Genomic DNA, 19,266 nt, shown 5'->3' on the forward strand with positions numbered 1-19,266 from the left:
GATGACCTAGTTGTTGCCTTCCAGTACCTGAAGGGAGCTAAGAAGAAATACGGCAAGAGACTTTATACAGGAGCATGTAGTGACAGGACAAAGGGGAATGGCTTCAAACTGACAGAGAGTAGGTTTAGATAAGATATTAGGAAGAAATACTTTACTGTGAGGGTGGTGAGGCTCTGGTACAGGTTGTGAATACCCCATCCCTGGAAGTGTTCAAGGCCAGGCTTGGATGAAGATCTGAGCAAGCTCGTCTAGTGGACGGTTTCCCTGCCCATGACAGGTGTTTTGGAACTAGATGATCTTTAAGGTTCTTTCTATGACTCTATAATGAGTACAATATCACTCGCTTTAAAAAAAGTGCTCTTAGCATTTAAAGTTTGAAAGAAAAATAGAATGCAGGCTTAAAGGGATGAGAGCAATTATACATCGCATTTGTTAATTTGTTTATTTGACTTTTTTGAGTGGTGCATTTTATATCCTGTAGGCTGTTCTGTCTAGTCTAGTTATTACATATTGGAGACTAATAGATCTGGATTCTATGCATTTTAGTACCTTTTTTATAGACTGGTACAATCAAATACATTAAATAATTATTATTATCAATAAAGAAATTCTAACATTCAGTTGCAGTTTTATTGACACTGTTTACTTAGGCATAAGGATCTGATCAAGTGTAGTGTTTCATTTGGCTTACCTAAAGGAAACAAGATTAATTTTCCGATACTTATAAAAACGTGATGCAATATATGAAATAATGGACGCAAAATTGCAGATTCATACCAGTCTTGTCATTTAGTCATACTACTCATAAAGTTTTCTTGACTTTTCTGACACACATTTAAAGGCATTTTTAAAATTTGAAACTAAATATGCACCTTACAACATTTTTACATTTCTCTTCTTAATGACTATACTTTTTATTCTCGGTAGAACAAGGAAATCTGAATCTCTCAGTAGAACAAGGAAAAGCTTCTAAAGTGACATTTTAATGCATTTTGTTATGACTCAGGCAACCTATTACACCCAGCTTCTTTCTTCCCATCCTCTATAAGTGTATTTCAGGTACACTGACCTCCAAAGAGGAGAGTCTTTGTTTCCCAAATGTCAATCACATTCAGAAATTTGTTTGCCTGGTAGTAAATTATTCACTGCTAGAATTTTCTCTATCCTCTGAAGATATTAATTATATGAATGCATGTCTGTGATTCATATAAAGTTCCAAACTTTGTCACTTTAATAAATTAAGTGGATTATCTGCTTCAGATATGTTCCATTCTCAGTAAATGTAGGTATGTTTTATCCATTTCTTTAATATTTTAGTGTGCTTTCTGCTATTGTCCACATAGGTGTTTAGAAAAATACACTATTTCAAACACCTTAGATTTTATGCTTTTTCCATCACGGATATCAATTGCCATAATAACTAAGGCACGGACTCAGACCAGCAGGGCATCTGAGACGTTTATTCAAAGAACCAAGCTGGCTTTATACACTCCTTCACGACACAGTATTTCCTTATATGGTGTTTTTCACTAAGCAACCTGTCACACATTGCCATATCAGTAACACACTTTCTCAGTGTCCATATATGGGAGTGAACACGAGCTACCCACCCATCTGGCAGCTTCCGCAGGCTCTCCTCTGCAGGGCTCTGCCCTGTGGCATCTCCTTCCCGCAACGTCAGATGGAGACAAGCTTCTCTGGGCTGCCATGGCATTCTGCAGATGTGTCTCACAGCCTGCAGCTCATTTCCATCCTGCCTCTCTCCACAATTCCCTCTTTTTTGTTTTATACAAACAAGAATCACAAAACAAAACTCTCCCAACAGTAGAACATGTTTGACCCACAGCCCGAACCAAACAAGCTCCATTCATTCAAGTTCCCTTAGCCTCCCCATGAGCTGACAACAAAGCTGGAGTAACCAAGGCTGGTCAGACCACTCTTGCAGTGTGGGGACTGGTACCCGTCGTGGACTGGAATCCGTGGAAGCACAAGCATATCCTTGCCCCCAGGTTATCAACAGAAAGGGTCCTTCCCATTTCCCAACCACTTGAGCTTTTTCTAAGTGAGCCTGAGATCATTCTGAACGCAATTGAAATCTTAAGCTATATAAGGCTTTTTGCAGTCTTTCGTGGGGCGTATATCCCATCTTTGCAATCAGTAGTATTTACTTGCAATGCAGCATTTCTCAGGAGTTTTTCCCTGTTATGTGTGTCTGTTTTTCAGCAGTTATATACATACTCACATTTTTCATAATAATTCCAAAAATTAAAGATAGTAATCCATAAATATTCCAGGGAATGGTTGGCCAACTGGAAGCATAGCTTTAGGACATTAAAGCAAGTGACTAATCAAAAATCTATGTAAGACATCGAAAAACAGCAAAAAATAACTTATGAAGGAAGAGAGAGTACAAAATCAGAGCTGAGCTTATCTTAGCTCAGCTTAGTTTAGCTTCACTTCTCTTACCTTCTCTTAGGTTTCTTTTTTCTGTATTTAAAATAGGATATACTGCTGAAGCCAGTGATGTGCGGTATTAGCAGTGTGATGTCTTAAGCAATGCAGGGACAATTTTCATAAGCTTTGGAAATTCTGACAAGGAATACGAAAGATTGGTACAAAACTCTCTGATAGGAAAGATTGGTACAAAATGAAGGATACCTTGAGAGCAGAGGAGTAGGTGGAGCTGGTGAGAAAAGTAGGCAAACTTCCTTACCTGCATTTGTGCTGAATACACAGTAACAGATTATTTCTCTATCTAGAATATTTAGTGATCTATCTTTCAAATACAAGTGATTCCTTAAACCAATTTTTCTAACATTTCTCTAAGGCTTTCCTATGGCCCTGCTCTATAAGATTTCTTTTCATGGGCTTAGCTTTTGCTGTATGACTGGTCTTATTTCAAATGTTTAAAGTGATGCATACGCTAAATGATATTATTGGTGGTTGGGGTTAATTACTAAAAAAAGTTATTCTGTATATATATTCTGAGTAACTGACTTCTCCTGGAAGTCTATTTACTTGCTACTATGGACAGTAGTAGCAATATCAATGGATCTGGTTTTACGTATGTTTCATCTTTGATGCTAGTGCATTTGTAAAACAGATAATATGACTAATTTATTTTAAATTATTTTCGTTACTTGCTTAAAAATGAAAGTCAGGAAAGAAAAAAGATATCAAAGAAACCCCACATGGACATATCACTACCTTCCTTCATTTTGTTTTTCAAAATTTTATACTTATTTTTTTACTTCAGAATAGAAGTACTTTATATATTTGTAAATATATATACATATACAATGTTTGGAAGCACATATACAGGAAAGAAATAGCTGGGCAAGGAAGGGACTTTGATAAATAAGCAGCGTGTGAGAGTTTAAAAATGCAGTGAAAATGCTGAATTAATCCAAGTTTATGGTGATTCTTTTTTCTGTGTTTGATGAATTGCAGTTCATTGAAGAAAAGTAGGAAAATGCAAAATCTAAGTGGAAATTCTAACAGGTCGTATCATGTGTTAGCAGCTTTAATCCTGATTGTTTATACTTTCCATAGCAATTTGCAACTGCTAGGAGTATCCAATAACTGTGTATTATATGTACACTTCTGTCAAAATTTATTCAAAAGCTACTTAAACAAATACAAATTACCAGTACTTTGGAGACTATAAATAGAAGATGTGTGAAAATAATTAGTAAGGGAAGAGATAAGTTTGTGACTGGGTAAAAACCAGAGGCCCAGAAAAATCCACTTGCTTAGAGAATGCCACGGTCAGGAAAGGTATGTTTGAAAAATCTTGTCAGTGCTTCGCTCTGACTCCTGCTTCTCTTAAGAAGAAATTATTAAAGTGAACGTCTACTTTCCTTTGCATAGTTTAAAACAACTGAAAATATCTTCTGGCTAATAATTTGGAGGGAACTAGAAACAAAGTTATTGAAATTGGTACTTTGAGGTGTTTTAGGGAAATAGAAAATAAAATAAAGTCATTCTTTTACAGCAATTTGAAGGGGAACTGTCAATAAAATTACCACCAGGGACAGAGATGATGCAGAACCAAACAAATTCATGAGTTTCCGAATTTCTTGGCAAACTGGTATCCCATACACTGTTGCAATTTGTCAAAACATTTTGTAGACCTATAATTTATGAAAATATTTGTATTATCAAATTAGGCCATGAACATTTAAACTTGGGTGAAAGCACTCTTCTTAACTAATTGTTGGGGTTTCAGTTTAGTCTTAGTTTTTTTTCTGTTAAAGGAATTTTCTCCCATATGCATGTTGCTAGGGGACAAATAGCTGTACTTAAGAAAGACAAAAAGGGGAGTGGGGCGGGCCTGGCTACGCCTTTGTCTACACCTGGGTGTGGGGTCAGTTCGCTCTGAGCGTCCGGAGAGAGAAGCTGCAGAGAAAGGAGCTGCTGCTTCTTTCTTTTTGGCCGTTCTTTCTTCCTGCTGGAAACAACGCCGGGACCCCAAAAGCCGCTTTCCCTGCCCTGCTGGAGACCGGGCTGTGGCTGCCCTGCCCCGCTGCTGCTTCGAGCTTTCGCTACGCTGTAGCCCTGCTCGCCCTGCCTGCCTGGGCCTCCGTGGGGTTCTCCCATCTGGATACATCTCGCCTGCCACCTGGGATTTGCGTCCGTCCCTGCCGTTCCAGCCTGCCGTTCCAGCCTGCCGTTCCAGCCTGCTGTTCCCGAGAGTCCGGGATCGGCTGCCCAGGGGTTTGTGAAGCCTTTGTTCCATCCCTTCCCGGGATCCCAGGCCCCCAGTGCCGCGTGCTCCCCGAGCTCGCTCCGGAGCGCCCCCTGCAGCCGCGGGGGAACCATCGCACCTGCCCTGCTCACCGGGAGCCGCCAGCGCCCCTGCCGGCTGCGAGCGGAACTGCACCCGAGGGGAAAGGGCCTGACAGCCGAGAAGGCTGGCACTGGGTTTGTGATTGCTGTTACTGCCAGAGTTGTTGTTGTTCTGTTTGACTGGTTATATACATATAAAGAACTGTTATTCCTATTTCCCACATCTTCGCCTAAAGGCCCTTGATTTCAAAATATAATAACTTAGAGGGAAAAGGGGTTATATCTGCCACTTCAAGGGGGGGTTTCTGCCTTCCTTAGCAGACACCTGTCTTTCAAAACCGAGACACTAATGCATGAAAAAGAAGAAAAGCTCTTGAACCAAGGGGGGGAAAAAAGTCTTCTGTAACACAGTTGAAGCTTGGATATCTACAGGAACATGAAATGTATTATAAAGAGCCTGATATTGAAGGGTCATATGGGAGACTGAACTTCCTTGCATCTTTCTGGCACAATGACAATTTACAATACATTAAATGGAATATTTGAACCTTGTGAAACAACATCTTTAAACCGGGAAGTCTTCACTCAAAGAAATTTTTAAAAAAAGAAAGATATTACCCAGATACACTGCTGCATTGATCTTTTCAAGCACGATAGTTGATTAAAAAAAAAGTAAAAAAAAAGGCAACTGGGTTAAATATCTCTGTCACATTTTCTTGTCAAAATGGTTGATTGATGAACTTCAATATGCTCATTGTCTTCAAGTGGTATCTGGAATTATATTTTGAAATGTGGAAATATAAACAAGTATGTCTAAACTGAAATCTATTTGTAGGTAAGAAACAAGGCAAAACCTCAGAACTGTGTGAAAGAGACCTTCCCTGACTTTTCTCAAATTAAATTAACAGTGTTGACATTTCAATTATCATCACTGAAACTATGTATGAATTCTTCTGGCTGAAACAAATAGAAAATTTCACACATTCTATAGATGCTTCTCATAACTACTTTTCGTGTCTTCTAACAATTTTAAGCAGATGCCTCATCAGAGATGCGCTGCGGTTTCGTTCACAATCATAAATGTTAGACACATTTTTTAAATGGAAGGTCAGAATCTGAATGACAGAACAGAATTGGATTTTTCTCTCTCTTAGCAGCCAGCAAATAGCTTCAAAAAGCCATAAACACATAGTTGTACCATTTGCACTGTTTTCAAAAGCATCAGAGTCAAATATTTAAAGCATCTGGGATATCACCTATTCTTTTGTGCTTGAAGTGATTGTATGATTTAAAGTTTTGACCCAGTAAGAAAATGAGATTTCCAAAAATTTGTTATTTGCCTTTCTACTGAAGTCACTGTTCTGCAAAATTACCTTAAAAATTAATATTTTATGTTATCCTTTCGGGAACATTAGCATGTAGTTTTTATAAATCAAAATTCACTTTCTCAAATTCTATAAGCTTATGTCCTAAAAGGAGTAATTTACATGTGTTTCATTCTTACAAATTTCTGAGTAGTAGTCCCCAGACTGAGCTTATGGGTACTGAGTTTTGCAAAAGGGAAGTACAGAGTTTAAGGCCACTTTGGTGCATCTGGTGGATCCACCCTTCTTTGGTGGGCTATTTGCCATACTTAGGCAGACTGCTACTGTCAAGCATGGTTCAGAAGCCAGATGAGCTTGAATATCTCAAAAAATGTGTGGAAAGAAGATAGTTCCATGAAATCATTGTGGTAGTTCATCAGAACTGGTAGTTCATCAGCATTTTTCAAAAAAAATAAACTCCTTGTTTCCATGTCTCTCTTCAGATCTTAAACCTGGCAGTTGTGTGTTCCACTGCTATTTCACTATTTCAGCCACCACTTACGAGACTGCACTGGGAAGGAAGCAAGTATTAGTTCCATTTGAGGTAATGCTCTCTAGCTGGATCACTGTGTTTTACATAACCTACAGGTCACATGAAGAGGAGAGCCTGTGTCTGGTGTACCTGTGAGAGACAACCCTTGTAACAGAGCTGAGTACTGCTGGCAGGAATCAACTTCACATGGCATATGGATTTGGAAATAGATTGTTTATCTATTTTGGTACTTTGGTACACTTTGGTACTTTTTCATAAATGAAACTGTCTGTTACTGGTCAATAATAAAGGGCTCCTAAATTGGCTTCAGGAAAAAAGTATTAACTGAAAATTGAAATATTCCAGCTGAGAATAATAGACTTAATATTTAAAGCAATGTAGTTTTGTTACCAAACAACTCCAGATATTAGGTATTTGATAAGCAAATAATTATATTACTTTATTATAATGGATAGGTTTTATGATTTATAATGTTTAGATTTGGAGTTTTATTTCACAGGTCGATAGAACAATGCCAGAAAAAGAAAGAAAAGGTTAAGGACTATGAAAAGAACCCATGTTTTCATATCTGTTTATATCTGCAGTTCTAAAACTGGATTACTTGGAAAGAAAGAAGTGTTAAAATTACTAAAGTATAAAGAGATTCAAGATATTCCCTTGCCCATACCTTTTAGGAAGATAATAGCATTGAAACAGAAGCATCCTTTTTTCAGTGAGGAAGCAAATTTCTTGTTTCATACTAAGTAAAGCACATTCTGCTAGTAAAAATAAACACAAGCATTGCAGTGGGACTGCAATCACCAGGGGACTGCAAAAAATCTTTCAAGAGCTGTTCCATGTTTATAAGAATTGAAACGCAAATTATCCATGGATTCTATACAGTGAGTTGGAATAAGACATTTCATATTTAAAGTAAGTGGGGAAAATTCTCCAATTTCTGTTTATTTTGGGGTTTGGTTGGTTGGTTTGGTCTTTCATTTTTATTTCTCATTTATCTATCTCCTCTGTTGTGTTATTGGTTTAGAACGAAATTTCCTTCCAAAATTATAGCCAATGTTAAACTGGAAATTCTGCTTACAGAGAGAGAGGAAAATATGTTACTGCTAATTTCTCAAGTTTAGTAGACTTATACTCCTCATTTGGATGACTGGTCAAGTTTATGATGTGTCATTACTTTCTTTCATGCTTTCTGACCCTCTATCAAAATTGTACTTTTCCCTACATCCTGACATTACATCTCCTTAATAGGTGAGGTGTATTTCTGTGGCATTGTAGAAGGATAAATGAGAAAATTGTAATTTATTCCCTGGCCTTATGAAGGGAGTATTCTAAGTTATGACAAGTCTACCAGTTGCAGAAGAATTTGTGCAGATGCAAGACAAATGAGTTCTATGGTCAGTAAGCATTTATATATATATTCCTATTTATTTAGGAAACATGTATCAGTATTCTGTGTACTAATTAAGAATCACTTGCTTATATTTCTGGAGTCCTTTTACTTTGGTTTAATATTACTTATTATAGGTGTCAGTCCTGCTGAAGACAATGTGCAAATTTTTAGGATAATGTCTTACCAAAGACAGAGTGAAAATGGAAGTATATTCAGACTCCTAGCTGGATGAATGGGACAGTAGGAGAGTCAGATACAACTTTTTAGTTTCCCTCTTATCTGACCACTCTATGAATATCCTAATCCCTTGATCTATAAAGCCATAACAATTCATCTAACTGTAATAGTGTATTTTTCTAATTTACACATGCAAGGTTACGTGTTAATCACTACAACTCAACACTTGGAGCTATGAACTATAGCAACATGCTTAATTTTCAGACTCGAGAGTATATTTTTCAATTGGCATGTGCATCTTCTTATAAGTAAAGTACAATATAAGTAAGAAGTAAATGTTTGCATGTGTGACAAAGCTGTAGGTATAATGCTATGGAATTCCTCATAGGCTGATAAAGAGGTGGCTGCATTTACAGTGCTCTCAGGCACGAACAAAGTTCTTGTTTCTGGGAGTTGCCAAACCCAGCAGCCCAACAGAGATAAGTCAGTTGAAGCTCTAGATTGCTAAGTCCAGCTATGAGCATTGCTGAGCCTCTGGGCCCAGTAGGCACATGTGCACATATACATAAAACATATAAACATATGCACGTGGCCAATCACACAGATAAACACAAAAAAAGAAACCATTCCACTCACGCAAGTACAGATGATATCCACAGCCTCATCCTATTCTCCTCTCTGTCTGAGGAGGGTGAAAACATAAATGTACTATAAATATACTTTAGTATACATATCTTCAGTACAGGTCTCTTCAGTAGCTGATCAAGACAGGCTGTGCAGCAAACTTCAATTGAAGCCCCATTCAACTGCTGGTCCTTTAACATGGGAAGCACCCACACGTGGATGTGCACCTACACACGCTATGGATCCCGCTAGTAACTGGGTCAGTACAATCGGTCTGACCAGTAGCCCTTGGATCTGATCTTGGATTGGATCTTTAAGATATAAATGCAGGAGGAGTCTCTCTGCCAGCTGATCCAGCTTAATGGCCAGTAGTCTACCACAAGACCCTGTGATTGCTCCAGCTGTTTTGGATCCCTGATACCTCCAACAGCCAAATCTCAACACCCCTGGTACCTTCAGTATCCAGCCCAAGCTTATGACCACCTCGGCACTGGCTTCTCAGCCTCTCATCCAACTTTCCATTTCATGTTCACTAGCAAAATCCCACTGACATGCATGCCCATAGAAAACACATACTCCTCGAGCTGCTGCCACCACAGACACAGTCTGTGACACCACTCTGTGCAGTCTCTGTTTGCTGGCACTCTCCCCTGCACTGCCTCATGGCTCTGGAATCTCCATGCACATGCAGATTAACCTCTTACTGCAGAACCTAACAACTTCTTTCTCCATGAACTTACACCAGTGAAGATCTGAGTTGTGATAAACAATATATAAAAATGATGCAATGTTCCCGACAAGATATTTTCATTATGAAATTGAATAAAATGCAAAAAAGTCAGGTGAATTACTCCATGGCATGTGAATAATACTCACACTTTCAATTCAAATAAAATTTTAACTGTTCCTGGAAGGATTTGCTGACATTTATGAAATGGTAGAAAATATTGGAAAAAATTCTGTTATGGCACTCCAGAAATGCTAAAGGCCACATTCCTCACTGTCACCAAAAGTACTGATAACTTGGTCTGCTTTTCTAAACAGCAACTCAAAAACAAATTTTCTAGAATTTGTATTAATTATATTTTAAGTCAAACTATTACCAAGAGCTTTTCTTTCAATGTCAAATGTTAGCTGATATCCTTTGTCTACCTCTTTACAGCACTCCCAAATAATGTTATTTTTGGATTATTGTCTATAGAACTGTTAGTCTGAGCTTTTGCTTCTTTCTGGTATACAAGTATATTTAAAGAAAAAATTGTTTTTCAAATGTGTTTGCTTAATTACAGTTATTACATACACCGTAATTTTCCTCTTAAAATAATGTAGTTAAACAATTTTTATGTCTGTGCAATATTTTTCATTTTAAATATCCGTAAATACAAAGCATAGTTCCCTAGCCACAGGAGCAGGAGCATGCCTCAGTGGATTTAAGACACCTTTGAATTATTTTGTTGCTCTGTCTATAATAGTACCACTCTGCTTAGCTTATGTCAAGGTATTAGTGGCCATAGTGGAAGCAGAGAGCTGTGTACTCCTATCAGTTGGACATAAATTGCCTTCCATATATATGGTATCAACTATGAAATGCATAAACTGGAGTGCAATATAGTTATATATATACAACTGTGGTATTTTAAAATTCTATTTTTAAGGAAGAAAGAAACAAGAAAACCCAAAAATGTTAAAGAATGTTAGAATTTGCCCCATCAAAGATTTTCCATGGTTAGAAGGTAACATAAAATTTTAATGAAACATATTGATAATTCTCAGAGCTGCTGGAAAGCTGAAAATCTATTGCACTGAAGGAATATATCAGAAAAAAAAATTAAACCTGTATTTGCAAAGCAAAAGGATATTTTTTCATTCAAGAAATATTGGGAATATTATCTAGAATAACATTTTGCTTTTAAGCATTGCAGAGCTAATATGACTTATTTTTGAACAACTTTAGTAATATTTCCAAACTATTGCTATTTATATGCATTTTGGTACAAATTGAAAGCTACTGTGTTTCTATTACATTAATTCAGCAGCTAAAAGAGACTAGATTCTGCCTCTGTTTTGACATTAAATTATAAATAGCCCTTAAATTGTAGAGGAACGAATCTAGTCTATTTTAGATCTGTTTTCAGGATTTTATAGACTTCAGAAAACACTTCTGTCTTTTCGTTCTGCATCATGTCCTAGTCTTTGGAAATCTACCTGTCATCATGGAAGATATATGCATTTATCCCTCAATCCTCAAAGATATATCAAATATCTACCCCTGTACTGTACCTCCCAAAAAGCAACCTTAAGAACATACAACACTGAGGTTGTTAAGGTCAAGGAAATAATGAAAACATGCTGAGGGCATCACTGTAAGATTATAGAATAAACGAAACCTAGGTTCATATAGGTTGGGAAGGGTCCTTGAGATCATTGAGCCTAACTGTAAACCCAGAACTGCAAATCCACCACTAAACCATATCCCTGAGTGCCACTTCTACATGTCCCTTAAATACCTTCAGGGAAGGTGACTTAGCCACTTCCCTGGGCAGCCTGTTCCAGTGCCTGACCAGCCTTCCAATGAAGAAAGACAGGCTCCAACCATCACATCTTCCACACGTTCTTCTCTGTTCCTAATCAGCAAGTCAGTTAGGTGCCTTCCCTGGTTATCTCCCTCACCAGCTATGTAAGGAGGTTACTTGTCACTTACTCCAGGAGCCTCCTAGACTGTTTCTTCACCAGCAGACACCTGGTAAATTGAAATCCCCATAAGAACAAAGACTAGTGATCATGAGACTTCTTACAGTGGCTTGTAAAATATTTCATCTCTCTCTTCATCCTGGTTGAGTGGTCTGTAACAGACTGCCACCATTATATGTGACTTGTTGGCCTTTACCCTGACCCTTATCCATAAACACTCAATATTGTCGTTGTCACTAAGCTCTAGAGAGTGAAAAATCTCCCTAACATACCGGGTTACTCCCACCACCCTACTCTTTCCCAATCCCTTCTGAAGAGTTTATAGTCATCCATTGTGGCACTCCAGTTCTGCGTTATTCCCCTGTGTTTTCATGATTGTAATTACATCATTGTTTTCCAGTTGCACAATGGCTTCCACCTCCTCCTGTTTGTTGTCCATACTGTTGTGCATTGTGGTGAATGCACTTCAGCTGAGTTATTGATCCTGAAACTATTTTCGGGGGAGAAGCCCTAATTCCTGTGTGCCTGCTCTCAGATGCTTCTTTGGTTTCTAATATACCAACAATACTTGAGTCTTTGATGCCATGTGTATCTCCATCCCCAACTTCATTGAGACTTCCAGACTGCTATGTGCATTAGTCAGGGGACATTTCAAATGCATACTCAGCACATTGTGGAGCAGACCAAACGGTCATAATAGCAGACCTCAAGCATTGATGTGCCACTCCCAGGCTTATCTCTGATGAGATTGATTTTATCCCTCTCCCCTTCAAATCTAGGTTAAAGCTCTTTCCATGAGCCCTGATAGCTCCTGCTCAATGATCCTTTGTCCTTTTGAGACAGTTGTACCCTGTCTGTCACCAGCAAGTCCGACCCATCAGGATCAAAAAGCTCCAAATTTTGCCTGCGATACCAGTCATGGAGCCAGGTACTGATCTGCTTGGTCTGTGTTTCTTTTAACATCTTTCCCTGCAACTAACAGTTGAGAACACTATTGTGGTCCTGACCCCTTAACCAGTTGTTCCAGGGCCCTGAAGCCTCTCTTGGTTGTCCTATGACTCCTTAATGCAACTTCATCTCTGTCTACATCAGAAATCAATAATGGATGAGAATCCAAGGACCTATAGGATTAAGAAGATTTTTTGTCATGTCTTTCAACTGGGCTACAGGGAAGTGGCAGACTTGCCTAAGAAGTGGGTCCAGTTGTTATGTTTAGTTATTTCAAAGGATATTTTTGTAGTTTCCAGTCTTCCTAAGTGAATGGAATAGGATTTTTCCACTCCTTGTAATGCCTTCTGCCACTTTAATAGCCCTTTACTTCTCATATTCATTGCTTTAACTTTCCTCCTCTGTGCTTTGGAATAATTTCACTTCGATTGATTTACTCCATCTGCTTGTTTCTTCTATCACATTATCTCCTGATAAAAAACGAACATGTAGTCTGCTTCTTTTCAACTGAAAATGACTGCTTCAATTGATTTTATAATGTGCTTTATACAAACTGAAAAAAATAGAGCAGATAAGTAAAAATGTAGACCTCTAAGTACATTGTAGATATTTTAAGAGCTTTAAAACACTCTGTTTCTGTGTAGTTCACTCTGAATTGTGACCAAAAGAAAAAAAAAATATGGAGAAAGAGCATCTACTTTGATGAAAGCTATTTCTATTCACTAAGAAAGTCTATGGTAGTTTCTTCTTCAGTGCCAGGATAATTCTGACAGCGTTGTTAAGAAATTGTACACTCTTCTCTACTTATTTCCATGGCCTTAATTGATCAATTTAAGAAAGAAATGGTCTTTTATGATAACAGCAAAATAAAAGCCAGTAACTGACTGAAAAGCATGGGTCCAGTTATCTAAAACCACTTTCAACTAATGGAAACCTGCATAGATGGTATGAAAGTTACAGCCAATAACAAAAATGGTCACATCACTTTTTAAATTTTTTTAAGGAGGATTGAAGACAAAATGTCTTTATATCAATTATGGACACTACAACTTAGAAAAGATGGAGAAAAGAAACGGCAACACTAAGAAATAATCATAGAATTTGAGAATCATTTAGGTTGGAAAAGACATCAGAGGCCTTCTTGAATGGATCATCACAGGAACTTAGTGTATGTTATAACCTTTTTTGTTTGGCGTTCTTTCTTCACTCTTTTAATAGCCACTTAATTTCATCTCTGCAGATATAAAGCTACAAACATTGCAATAATATCTAATATAATCTGAGAGTGTTCAGCAAAGAAACAGAGCTCTCACAATGTGATTCTTTCTCTCATAAAACCAAAACTTAGTCTAGATTTGTACACTTCTTTTTAAATGAAAATTTCACTAACATACAACAGATGTAGTCCAAAATAAGGTAGTTCCATACAGCAACACTGCGTATTATGAAGATAATGGCATTCATTTCTGTGAGAGTGTCAGGAAAGTAATACCATGACCCTCAATTCAAACTGTTCACACATCTAGGTTTCTTCATAGCTTCCTAGTTGAGCTGTGATATTGTGGGCACATGGAGTGAAAAGTGGATAAGGATTCTGTTCATAATAAACTACTACAGCTAAAAAAAAAATGCAGGCGTTAAAAAGCATATCAATGAAAGCATTTAAAGTAATTGTATATATGATGGGGACAAATCAGCATTTTTAATTTTTCAGAAATCAAAGTGTGGAACAAGATGCAGAAGCTGAAGAGAACATAACTTCAGTAACACATTTACTTCAAGATTGTGACTAATGGTACTGTGTTTCAGCTGTTTGCCTTCAGGTGTCTACTGCTTTTGGCAGCTATAACAGGGGGAGTAAAAGAAAGAGGCTGACAAATGCATTCTGAGACCTGTCTATACTAATCAGCTGATGTTCAAATAGGATTTTATGCTTCTCTAAAATGTTTGAAATCACTCTTATCTCACAGAATTAAAATAGTTTAAATGCAGTCAAGCACAATACGGTTTAAATTAATCTGGGGTATGATTTTGTCCATGTAATCATCTCTATAAAAGGAGAAAAAAAGAAGCCTTTAAGTATTCTAAATATGAATTCTTTTAGTATTCAGCTTGTATTTGGTAAGAACAAGCCCAAATCTACTTTGTATTAATCTAATTCTTTATTATATTTATTAACCATACTATAGTAATTTTAGAGAAAATATTAATCTCATCAAAGATATTTTTTCTCAATATATAGGCTGACAAAGCCATATATATAGTTTCACTGTTACAACAAACCACACCAGAAGCACCTTTTCCCTTTGTTTTGAAGACACAGATGGCACTTTTTTTTCAATATTTGGTTTGTCGGTCCTCATACTTCAGCCAGCTTTTAAAACATGTAGCAAAGGTGTTCCTTTTCATGATGTAACTCATATTGTGTTCATTAAGAAACAGAAATTAAGTCTTCTAAAATATACTCTATAAAGACTGAACTATTTGAAATGAATTAATCCTAATATCAATATTTAATTTCCATGTGGCTTATGGAATATTACATTTTGCACACACATATATGTACAGTGGCCAGTGTTTCTTTGGCAGTCTTTATTTTCCACTCTTTCATTTAATTTATAAATCGAAAATGTGAGTGAGGTGAAGGAAGGGGTTTATTTTTGATTAGTATTTTACCTGATGCCATGGAAATCAATAATTCATTCTCACTGACTCTATTCACCTATACCTAGTAACAGACAAGTTCACTATCCATGGGCCTAGCCTGAGGTCAAAAATTACTCAAGAATGTCCAGATGAATCTGGTCAGTTATGTATTACAAAAATACAGGTCTAAAAATGAGCTCAATTACACTGATATACCTAGAATTTTTTATGGGAAAAAATGTACCAGGCTAAGATACTCTAAAGTTGCTGTTGCAATGTAAAATTAGTGGGTCTTCACATTTAGTATTATGCAATCTCATCTCAAAATAAAGGTCTCAATGCTTAAGAGATGTACTGTTCTAGATGCATATGTGAATTGCCTTCACATGCTTTCATGCTCAGATCAGGCTCTCCAGATCTACAAAAAAATTTAAATATCTTCTGACACTCACAGGGGATTAGAAGACTGCTTTTTTATGTATTTTTAGTAGATACCACAGCAGCTTCCTAACAGTCTCTAACAGTTTAGATCTAATCATAAACATATTTTGATAATTTAATTTCAAAATATGGTGGATTTTTGAGTGTGTATCTGTCTTACTCAAGAAACAAGGGACCATGCTCTTCACTTAAGAGCTTTCTTCAGAGCTTCATTGCACAAATCATGGATGGGGATCTCTTTGTTCCCTCTAACTTGCATGTGAAGAATGCAACAGAGCTGAACCAGGAAATAGGTATGTTGATAATAAATAGATGTTTTTACCATTAATGATGTTACAAAAACCCCCATGTATATGCTGCTTCACACAATAAGAAGGACAAACTTAAACCTGGAAAACCGTTACAAACAAAACCATCTGTGTGGGGTTTTTTTCTTTTTTTTAAAATTTGTACTGCCTTCCCACATATATCAGCAACAGCTGCACAGGATTTCCAGAAAATCTACTTTTTGTTGTTGTTGCTGTCATGACGTCAGAAACTTTATCAATCTGTTAAAAGGAGTAACAATCTATTCTGTGACAGTCTTACAGCACTCAAACTAGGAATAATAATCAGTCCTGGAAATAAATTATGACATTCAGTTTTTCTATTCTCCTCCTTCTAAACAAGAAAGATGAAGTAGCCTGGTTAGGACAACATGGATGCAGGAAAAAAACCAAAACCCTTTGTGTCAATTTCTTCTTGTGGTTCTAAGCAATTTTTGTATTTTCCAATACAAATATGGAGACATCTATGACAACATTATCAGAATGTTTTAAATTGCCAACACTACTGCTTTTTACTTCTGATATCATCTTGTGACTTTCTTAGGCCCACATATCGATCTTTCAGTTCAGAGAGGGGATTGTTATTTCCTTAGACTTTTTCTTCCAATTATGATAGGCAGAATGGAAATAAACAATACAGTGCAACTTTTACACAAAGTCGCATTTTCTGTTGAGTTCATATAACATAAAACAGTCACCATAAAGCTTGTAGAATCATTTCATTCTGATATAAATCAGTGGATTTCTGTGTAAAGGTTATAATTGCACCTACTGTAGCTGGAGCTGCACAGCCTGAAGTGTAAGGTAATGCTATTGCAAATAGTGTAGATTTGCATATAATATATACATAATGAATGACAAGAGAAAAATACTGGGATGATTTGAGATTCAGATCAGTACATTAACTTGTTCATCAAATAAAATCTGTTACAAACACAAAGAAATCTCCAGCACTTTGTATGACATTGTAACTTCATGCTTTTATAATAGTGCCTTGTTAAAAGGAACCTGTTTAAACCTGAGTTATTAATAAAGAGCAATAGCAATCACCCTGGGTTTTGGCATATGTTTTGTAATATTTTTGCCTGAGGAATTTGTGCTATGCTTGAATGTTCTATATTAATACAAACCATAAATAAAACTGGAAAATATTTCAGAGCTAGAAGAAATAAAATGTTCAAAGAGACAAAATTTTGTTTATCACTACTTGTTTCTCCATATACTGGATGTAGTTGCATAAAACCTAAATGCTAGGGAATATTATCTCTCTCACTGTTACAGATAGGTTGTTTTAAATTATTTTACATATTTTATTTAAAAAAATAGACTAGCTGTGTTAAGTATGCTAAAACCACATAAATCATTTGGCATTGTTTTCCTGATTCTGTGCAACATTCAGAGGTACTTGAAAGATAGGTATATATATTACATGGAAATGGTAAGATAACTCTTTGTCTGGAAACGGGTGCAAATCTTGCTCTTATTTTTTAAAAAGGAAAGAAAAGAGGATCCTGTAAATTACTGACCTGTCAGCCTTGCCTCTGTGCCTGGGAAGTTCATGGAAGAGATCTTCCTAGAACCTTTACTATGGTACATGGAAGACAGGGAGATGATTCAAGATACCAGCATGACTTCACCAAGGGCAACTCCTGCCTCACCAATCTGGTGGCCTTCTATAACGAACTGACTACATCAGTGGACAAGGAAAGGGATGTGCATGTCATCCATCTGGCCATCTGTAAGGCCTTCAACATGGCTCCCCATGATATCGTTATCTCCAAATTGGAGAGACATGGATTTGATGGGTAGACTGTTCAGCCAACAAAAAATTGGTTGGATGGTCACATCCAGGAGGTAGTGATCAATAGCTCAGTGTCCAGATGAAGACCACTGATAAGTGGTGTTTCTCATGGATCTGTATTGGGACTTCATTAATGCCATAGACAGTAGGATCAACTGCAACCTCAGCAAAGTTGCAGAGGACATCAAGCTGAACAGTGAGGTTCACATGCGTGAAGGATGCAACACCATCCAAAGGGACCTGTACAAGATCAAGAACTGGATCCATGTTAATCTGATGAGGTTCAAAAAAGCCAAGTGAAAGAGATAAAGGCAACTGGTGGGTTTAATACAGGCTATGTGGTAAAGGGATTGAGAGCAAACCTGTGGAGAAGAACCTGGTGGTACGGATGGATGACAAGCTCAGTATGAGCTGGAAATACACACTCCCACCCCAAAAAAACAGCTGCATTCTGGGCTGCATCAAAAGCAGCATGTGCAGCAGATTGAGGGAGGGGAACAATTATGTTCCCCTATTCTGTTTTTATGAATCCCTATCTGAAGTACTGTGTTGAGCTCTAGAGTCCTCAGCACAGAAAAGAAGATATGTACCTGTTGGAGGCAGGCCTAGAGGAGGACCACAAAAATGATCAGAGGTGTGAAACACTTACCCTGTCAAGAAAGGCAGAGAGAGTTAGGGCTGCTCAGTCTGGAGAACAGGATTATTGAGGTGACTTCATTGCAGCTTTTCAATATTTAAAGGGGAATTGTAAGAAAGATCACAGAATCAGTTTGGAAAAGACCTCTAAGATCATTGAGTCCAATCTTTGACTGATCACCACCTAGTCAACTAGACCATGGCACTAAGTGCCACATCCAGTCATTTCTTGGACACCTCCAGGGGTCATGACTCCACCACCACCCTGGGCAGTCAATTATATTGTTCAAAACCTTTTCCAGGAAGAAATTTCTCTTGTTGTCTGACTTCAACCTCCACTGGAGCAGCTCAGGGCTATGTCCTCTTGTCCTGTTGTTAGTTGTCTGGGAGAAGAGCCCAACCCCACCTGGCTACAACCTCCTCTAAGGAAGTTGTAGAGAGCAATAAGGTGGCCCCTGAGTCTTTCTGGAAATAACATGGAAAATTGACTATTAAGAGCATTGAATTAAAGATTTTATATCCAACAGTAAAAGACTGTTAGATTGAGCATTCCCTTATCAGCTCTTGGCCAATGCTGGGGACATACTGGGAATTTATTCACCATAAACATGTCCAACAAAACAAAGACTTCCAGGGCTTTATATGCATTGCAACTTTCAAGATATCCATAACCCTCTCCCCAGTCCAGCCCCAGTTCATCATATCATAAATGCTTTCTCTAATTTCGTCTTGCTGTTTTTTGGTGGAGTAAGACTGCCACTTAGGGTCCTACTATTGACATAATTTCGGGGGTGGCAGTCAGTGCTTCCTGTCCTCTAGATGAACTTTCAAGCTGGCAACTTCTAACACATGCTTGGTCCAGTTCTGCTGAGTTGCAATTTTTCTATCTTATGGCTTTAATTACTATTATGACATTCTATCTATCTTTGATTAAAGGATAA

General features: G+C 37.4%; 1 protein-coding gene across 1 annotated transcript in view; it reads left to right on the top strand.

Moving 5' to 3' along the window:
* FBF1 (Fas binding factor 1) overlaps positions 1-17,697 on the top strand; it is a 30,151-nt gene extending 12,454 nt beyond the window's left edge. The window contains exons 13-15 of the mRNA XM_042028148.1: positions 12,307-12,455; positions 15,728-15,855; positions 17,384-17,697. Coding sequence (XP_041884082.1) covers positions 12,307-12,455; positions 15,728-15,855; positions 17,384-17,697 — 591 coding nt within the window. The remainder of the gene's footprint in view (positions 1-12,306; positions 12,456-15,727; positions 15,856-17,383) is intronic.
* The last annotated feature ends 1,569 nt before the right edge of the window (positions 17,698-19,266 follow it).

Source organism: Corvus kubaryi, unplaced genomic scaffold, assembly GCF_017639235.1.
Source record: "Corvus kubaryi isolate FWS band 111438036 unplaced genomic scaffold, C.kubaryi_AGA036_p1.0 37302, whole genome shotgun sequence".
Lineage (NCBI taxonomy): Eukaryota > Metazoa > Chordata > Aves > Passeriformes > Corvidae > Corvus > Corvus kubaryi.